An 8,000-nucleotide genomic window follows, 5' to 3' on the forward strand; every position below is an offset into this window, starting at 1 on the left:
GGATTCAGATTCCATCCACTGTGACCTCTAGCGGCTGCGGACCCACAGAAAGTTGCTATCAGAAACAATGCCTGACGTGTTTTGGATGTCTTTGTTTACATAAGCAAGCCTCGCTAACACTCAGAGCTAACCTATCCTGCACATGTGTTTAAAAAGCAGGAAATAAAAAAGAACTCGCCTTGTGATAAACCTGCAAGAGAAAAAGCATTTGAGCTCTATACTATTTCAGAAATAATCCTTGATGTGGTTTAAACAGGATGGCGTTTTATCACTACAGAATTTAACTTTTAGAATTCTGATCAGGCATTTGCTCCGCCTCCTCTTATTTATTTTTTTCAAGCTAAGGACCCATCATCTCTGTTTCTCTAACAGGGCTTCAAAAAAGGGGTTTGAGCAATATGAGGCATGGCTACAATGGGTGATCTGTTTGGTATTTTGAAAAAATGTTTCATATGGGTATGGCCCTAACTATATATTTCAAATATAGCATGATAGGTCCACTTTAAGTAAGTGTACTTACTTATTTACAACACTGTGTGTAGTTTGCCTGTTTGGGGAAGAGAGAGATGAAGCGCTGCGCATCTCCAGAGGGTGGCGCTAAGGCAACAAATACGCATCCCTGCTGCCGCTGGACTCAAAAACAGCAGAAGAAGAAGGAGACGAAGAAGAAGGAAAGCGAGCTTTTTGATACCAGGCCACGACCTGCCACGGCGAGTCGCTAACATATAAAAGGTTACATAACTTCGAAAATTGTGAATAGATCTTAGCTTTGTGTAATCTTCCTAGAGGGAGGCGTCGAGACAAGTCTCTTCTGCAGCACCTTTCCATTGATATTTTGACTTTGGCACATCATTTCATCAATTTCAAACGGTAACGTCAATGTTTGCTAATTAAGCTAGCTCGCTGCCGCGGAAATGCTGTTAGCCATATTGGCTGTTTAACTTGTTTCCCCAATGTAAACATTACTCGGCCATTTGTAAACATTTCAGGGTAATGATGTCTTGAACTTGATTCATACTGACGATGCGTATACGTTAATGTATAATCATGTGAGCAGACTAGTCGAAAGATGCGGTAAATTAATAATAACAGTCAATGATACAAGCTTAACACGACGGAGATGTAGCTCCCCAAGGTGGCTAGTGAGGTTTAGCTCCGTGTTGAGTGCAACGCGTGTTTATCATTAATGCTAAACCTACTTTTGAGCTCTCTTTAATCTGTGACTTAATTGATCTCATTCAAGATTACATTTATGATATAAACGAAATGTGTAAGGAAGTCTGGGCCAACTCTATCTCGTATCGCTGCAAACTAACTGACGTAGCTCTGTTTTTCTAGCAGACGTGAATCTAGCTTTCAGTAACTTGGCTTCATTCATGTGATTTACCTTTGTCATTGAATGCGAGTTTACTTGTATGACTAACCCTAAGAAGATACAACTCTAAACACCAGGTAAGGTAGGTAGGAAAGCTGATAAACAAATGTAACATAGCGTAACATCTATCCATTGTATTAGATTTACTTTATTGAGGCCAATTTGAGAATTGCTTTCGCCACAGCAGCATGTAAACAAGCCATTGCACACAATGCGAAGAAGAGTAGAAAACCCCCCAAACAAAACCGGTCAATATGCACATCTAAAAAAACAACAACTGAACAGTCAAGGGTATAAAGCTGTAGACTCGTACAGTATGAAGGGCTAATTACAGCTAACACAATTTATCAGTAGGAACCAATGTAGCCTACTTTAAGTGTGTATAATATCTATTAGATAAACCGTGTTGCTTGGCCTAATTCTCAACCATTTCTTTTCAAACTTGATTGTATTCAACTGCATAACAAAGATTCAAGAAGAATCCGTACCCGCCTCTTGCATAAGCCATTCAAAACAAGTTTCTTGATTGTAAAGATCATTGTTTTCTGTTTCACAGGATCATCATGGCTGATGATTTTGACGTTGAGGCCATGCTGGAGGCTCCATTCAGAAAGGTGGGTTTCAGATGAAAGAGATATGAGGCCTGTTTCACTGTTATGATTTACTCTTGAGTCCTTTGATATTTGCTTACTGTGACAAAGTTTACTTGAATGTTGTGTGGTGTGATTGAGTATTTAAAACGCAATACAGAATTATAAATAAATACGCATCTATCTCTCTTTATAGACTTCCCTAATGATATCTCACCTCTACTCCCATGAATTCATCTTTGATTCCACTGTGAACTGTGAAAAAAAGGAAGGTAGTTATTGTGCATATACTGATGTACTGTGGTTCACTTTAGGAGTAAAAGAGATTCAACCTAGAACATCCAATCCCTATTCGGTTGCAACAAGGTGAATGCCAATGGTTGATAAGCCAATCTTTACCTGTCCAGGAAAGGAGGCAGTATTCAGATTTACAATCTGCATGCCAACACTGTTTCTCAACAGTCCTGTACAAACCGCTTAAAACAGGACTTCTGAAATTACTTGGACTTTGTGGCTTTAACAAAAATGTATAATTCTGTAGCCTGAAGTAATTAAACTTCAACGAAACGGCTCTTTAGTTAGAAACCTGTATAACTTTGTGTTTTTAAGCCATTAAGGGATACTGAATTGTGATATCAATCTATAACTGTTTTAAATCCATTAGCTGTAGTTTGACAACAGTATGCTTGAAAATGCAGATATTGCAGTTGTGGAGCTTCATGGTTCCAGCACATGTGCCATGTCATGTTTTTATGGCAAAACACAGGTGAATAATTAACTTTTCTTGCAAGTGAATGTGAATACTGCCTCTTTTCCATAGTCAACTGTTATGTGAATCAGCATCTTAATTTTGCATGCTACACAAAACCAAAGATATTGATATATTTTTTAGAATGATTGTAAAATAGACTATCCTGCATCATTGTTTTTATAGTCAGTTCTTTTTCAGTAGTTAATAATTCCTTAAGTCAAAAGATTGGAAATATTACTTATACTTACTATACTATTCAGACTAAAGATAATGGCAGTATAACACGTGGCTGAATTGATGGATTATTTCTTTTTTTTATTTCTTCATTATTTTCCTTGGGCGTCAATATTACTAAGAAGTGTGAATCCCTGTTTGCTTCAGGGCAAGATGTGTGACAGAGGTGGCATCGAGCTCTTACAGTCCAAGAACGAAAATGGGTGAAGATCACTGGACTGACACCAACCACACAGGATCTCTTTTAGTGGTCGTGGGCCATGCGTGGTCACATGATTAAGCACAAATAGTGGCTTTGGTACGACCTATAAGGAGGGGAATGGTGGAGATGATCTGAAAGCTTCCTGAACTCTGCTAATATGTTGGAGACTCCCTTAACTTTGCTTTGTTGCATTAAGTACTGAGCAGCCTTGTAAAAAGCAGAAGTGGGATGGGAAGCTATTGGGGTGGTGGAAGGACACTGTCCAGACATGACAGTAGGAAGTTTTGAAGTATTATTATTATTAATTATATACATTCTGCATTTTCTCTTGTCTCACCTCCACCCCCTTTACCTTGACGACTTGAAATGTTTCATCTACGTCCTCATGATGTTCTTCTATCAACCTTGCTTAGGATGAGATCAGGTCCTCTCATGCAAATGGACATGACGGCCAAAACAAGAAGTAAGTCTTTAAAATATTATATCCCACATTATTTGGCCACTTTGTGGTTCTGACGTATATCAAGTTGTTACTATTTAATGTGATCACTTTTTCTTGCACAAGGATAGCAGTGTTGTACCATGTTTCAGGAAAAGGAGGAGTCGTAGTAAGAGCCGAAGCCCAGGCTCTAAGAAGAAAAGGAGCAGAAGCAGAGACAAAAAGAAGAGTAAGAAGAGGAGCAAGAGCAGAGAAAGAAAACGGAGCCGCAGCAGGGAGCGCCATCGGAGCGGCTCCCGAAGCAAGGAGCGCTCCGGGCGCTACAGGGCCCGCAAGAGCCCGGTGTATGTGACCTTTTATACTTGATGACATTTATACTCTATGGTTCCATATAATGCAGCTGTCCGCTGTCTCTATGTAGCTTACAGTGCTCTGTTTTATGGAAACAGTCTGAAAAGTCTAAATACAACTGGGCCATTAATGCAGTCCAGTTTAAAACCATCACTAACTATGACTTCAGTAAATCATTTTCTAAACTCAATATATTTAAAAGTCGTAAAATAATTGTTGTTTATTTTTTCAGCCGGAAACGTTCCAAAAGCCGCAGCCCTTTCAAAAAAGAGAAGAGTCCCATCCGGTAAGACCTTCACATTACTGTTTATGAGCCAATGGCAGCATTTCCTGATTTTGCTATAGCACCCTGAAGAGATTTACTTCAAGGTTTAAACAGATCTTTTACATTTCTTCTTTTTATTCAAGAAACTTTGAGGATGCTATCGGGCAGTATAACAAAATCAGGGAGTAAGATTTACCTTTTTCGATTTGTCACAATATTTACACAATACACTGTTAATTTTTTATGTTTCCAGAGCATTCTTTTTTTTATTATAAATTGGCTGTTTCTCTTTTTAAAGGCAACCGATTGACAATCTCACACCAGAGGAGAGGGATGCCCGCACAGTGTTCTGTATGCAGCTGGCTGCGAGAATCAGAGCTCGAGACCTGGAAGACTTCTTCTCGGCTGTCGGAAAAGTCTGTAGATTTTCAAGTTATTTTCTCGTACAATCCAGCAAGTCTGTGTGGGGACATCATGTCTTAAACGGTCACTGTTTCTCTCTGTAGGTAAGAGATGTGAGAATGATATCTGACAGAAACTCCAGGAGATCAAAGGGCATTGCATACATCGAGTTCGTGGAGTCTTCCTCTGTACCGCTGGCTATCGGTTTGACCGGCCAGAGGCTGTTAGGAGTGCCCATCATCGTCCAGGCCTCGCAGGTGGGCACCTCGTATATCCAACAAACATATTTATCTAAATGGAAACTTGTTTTAGGCATATTACAGTGGGGTTACAATTAATTATATTGTTCTACATTGATATGCTGAATTAACGTGATTACATAACTTCATGTAATAACAGGCCGAGAAAAATCGCGCTGCAGCTGCGGCCAACAATCTACAGAAGGGCAGCTCAGGCCCGATGAGGCTGTATGTCGGCTCGCTGCACTTCAACATCACTGAGGAAATGCTGCGAGGGATCTTTGAGCCTTTTGGAAAGGTGAAAAAACCTGTTCACATATAGTTCTAACTTAATTTGTAGATGCATTGATAATAATCCTCCTATATTGGTGTGTTTTGTGTCTAAAGATCGAGGGAATCCAGCTAATGATGGACAGTGAGACCGGACGATCCAAAGGATATGGCTTCATATCGGTAATTAAATTATCTACTTCATTCAGTGATTTAGTAGAGTTCAGGTAGTCTGATTCTTACCTCTTTGCTTTTTAAAGTTTTCAGATGCAGAATGTGCAAAGAAGGCCCTGGAGCAGCTGAACGGCTTTGAGCTGGCCGGACGTCCGATGAAGGTGGGGCATGTTACAGAGCGCTCCGACTCGTCGACAGCCAGCTCCTTCCTGGACAACGATGAGCTGGAGAGGACCGGCATCGACCTCGGCACCACGGGGCGCCTTCAGCTGATGGCTCGACTAGCAGAAGGTCCGTTATCACATGCAACACTTTGTTTTGACCGTACAAAAGCAAAACAAAGTACATTTATATTTGTTTTTGTCCTATTGAACAGCAAGTGTCAGTCATGAGACAAACATATATTTGCTCAAGTTCTAGCCACTAAAATGGTTATGTTACAGTTACGGAGCGTCCACACTACAGCTCCAAAAATAGCTTGGAGCTGGGCGTGTCTGTAGCTTGGGGATTTTATTCAAGCAACGCGACCAACAACCAATCACATGAATCTCCCGCCCCCGACATACAAAGCAAAAACCCCCGGGGATTTTATGCGAGCAATATATATATATAAACTCCCCAAACAGGCGAAAACCTACCAGTTTCCCCCACTGTCTCTGCCACCTCCCTCCATGCCTGGTTCCTCCGGTTTGTATCCCGGTAGGTGAAGAGGGTCTGGTTATACAAAACCGGGTGATTTGCTACGGCGATAGTTAGTTTCTCATCCGACTTTTTTTGAAATATAGAAATGAACGGCGGGATATCTCTCCCAGCTTAGACGCGGTTTGATTGGCTAGCGCTTCAGCTGTCAGATTTTGGGAAACGGGATTTGATTGGCTGGCGCTGGCTACTCCAGCGTCTCAGGCGACAGAAGTTGAACATTGTTCAACTTCTGTCGCCTGAGACGCCTCGCTCTGCTACCCACAATTCAGTTCGGCGAAAAAGCGCGGCTACGTGACCCCATTGAAAGCGAATGGGCAGATTGGAGCTTTCGACGCTGTAGTGTAGACGGGCCGTTAACTGGATACTTTTAAGATTTATGCAGTCAAGGCTCGTTCTAAATAGCTCTGCATCGTAAACAAGATGTGAATATTTCTGTCTGTTACAGCTGACACAGGATTTTGATCTTAGCTTACTGAGGCTTGTTTCCTGGATGTTGTGTTAAGTATTTTAAAAATAACAGTCTTTCCCTCCTCAGGAACTGGTCTGAAGATCCCTCCTGCCGCTCAGCAGGCTCTACAGATGACCGGGTCCATACCCTTTGGAAACCTTTCTCAACAATGTGAGGGTCTAAATGATGGAAAATATTTCTTTGTATATTTATTCATGTATTTGAAAATATTGTGATAAATGATGACTTTTGTTTCAGCTGTTCAAAGCCAAGCCTTGAACCTCCCGTCACAACCGCTGGCCACTCACTGCCTTCAGCTCTCCAACCTGTTCAACCCACAAGCGTAAGGATTATACATTTCATTTCTTAAAATTTGTCTCGTATAGTTAAGTTGGCACAAAATTCCTACCGCCAGTTTTCAAATATTAAAATGTGCTTTTATTTTTCAGAGAAAACGATCTCACCTGGGCCGCTGAGATCCAAGATGATGTTATTGAAGAGTGTAACAAACATGGAGGGATTGTTCACATTTATGTTGATCGGAACTCTGCTCAAGTAAGTTAATAATTACAGGTTTTTGAGATTTGTTCACTCACAAAGCAAATCTGACTTCCCTAGTGGACAGAAAAGTAAATAGTCCATGTTGAAGTTGATCCATAGTGACAGGTTTCCTTTCTTTCACAGGGTAACGTGTACGTGAAGTGTCCCTCAATACCAGCAGCGATGGCCACTGTAAATGCACTTCATGGACGCTGGTTTGCAGGTATTTGACAATGAAATTAGTTTTTGAATCTTTAAAATGTAGCTATAAAAAAACAACTGGTAGAAAGTTTGCTCTTTTTAACGTTTCCTTGTTCTCTCGTTTCCAGGCAAAATGATAACGGCTGCCTACGTTCCCTTACCAACCTACCACAACCTTTTCCCTGATTCAGTCACAGCGAAGCAGCTTCTAATGCCGACACGTCGATAGTCTGAGACATGCTTAAGAAATTCAGTGTAAATACATTTGTTTGCAGTCATGGAGGTGTCGTTGAAACAGACGCTTTGAAATTAGATGGCTGTGTGTAATAAAAGTTGCCTCAACCTCCTGAGTTCACCATTGAAGAATAGGCAGGTTTTTTGTTTTTTTTTGTTGCTTTTCACATTTTTTGTGGGTTTGTGTTGTAAACTACCACGAGAAGTAATCTGCAGTTATCTATTGGTCTGTATGTTTTTAAATATTCCTGTCTTATCTGCTTGTTTAAATCACCAATTTTAGATTTAAAATTGCAAAAGAGTTACAAAACTGTTGGGTTATAGGCCTTAAATGCCAAAAGTATATCAATGTCGACAATAATCCTTTGTAACTTTTTACAGCCATAATTTCATTTTTTGTATGAAGGCTCCCAATAAACTTTGGCAAATTTGACAATTCATTTTCTGTGTGTCCTTTTTCAGATTAAGTATTTCCAGGTTAAATAAAGCTGTTATGATTTAAAGTATTTATAACAGCATGTTTCAACACCAATAAACTGGAGTTGCCTCTGAAAAATGTTTGCTGATTTCATTATTTTGTACC

The 8,000-nt window shown here is 40.3% G+C and overlaps 1 protein-coding gene across 1 annotated transcript; it reads left to right on the top strand.

Annotated features, from left to right (window-relative positions):
• Nucleotides 1–620: 620 nt before the first annotated feature.
• Nucleotides 621–7,855, top strand: LOC117449270 (RNA-binding protein 39-like). Its single transcript, XM_034086833.2, has 16 exons — nucleotides 621–870; nucleotides 1,932–1,989; nucleotides 3,566–3,615; nucleotides 3,744–3,935; nucleotides 4,175–4,228; nucleotides 4,351–4,392; nucleotides 4,506–4,623; nucleotides 4,714–4,866; nucleotides 5,009–5,146; nucleotides 5,236–5,301; nucleotides 5,379–5,583; nucleotides 6,530–6,613; nucleotides 6,701–6,785; nucleotides 6,892–6,997; nucleotides 7,127–7,205; nucleotides 7,312–7,855. Exons 2-16 carry the CDS (start codon nucleotides 1,939–1,941, stop codon nucleotides 7,410–7,412), a joined length of 1,524 nt encoding a protein of 507 aa, XP_033942724.1. The 5' UTR covers nucleotides 621–870; nucleotides 1,932–1,938; the 3' UTR covers nucleotides 7,413–7,855.
• The last annotated feature ends 145 nt before the right edge of the window (nucleotides 7,856–8,000 follow it).

The sequence above is a fragment of the Pseudochaenichthys georgianus genome, chromosome 7 (assembly GCF_902827115.2).
Source record: "Pseudochaenichthys georgianus chromosome 7, fPseGeo1.2, whole genome shotgun sequence".
NCBI classification, from domain to species: domain Eukaryota; kingdom Metazoa; phylum Chordata; class Actinopteri; order Perciformes; family Channichthyidae; genus Pseudochaenichthys; species Pseudochaenichthys georgianus.

Bases quoted from the DNA above. Each gene is read 5' to 3' on its own strand.
- LOC117449270 (XM_034086833.2), top strand. From the start codon at position 1,939: ATGGCTGATGATTTTGACGTTGAGGCCATGCTGGAGGCTCCATTCAGA. The intron at 4,867-5,008 runs GTGGGCACCTCG...ATGTAATAACAG, and splicing joins TCATCGTCCAGGCCTCGCAG to GCCGAGAAAAATCGCGCTGC. The intron at 6,786-6,891 runs GTAAGGATTATA...TTTATTTTTCAG, and splicing joins AACCTGTTCAACCCACAAGC to AGAAAACGATCTCACCTGGG.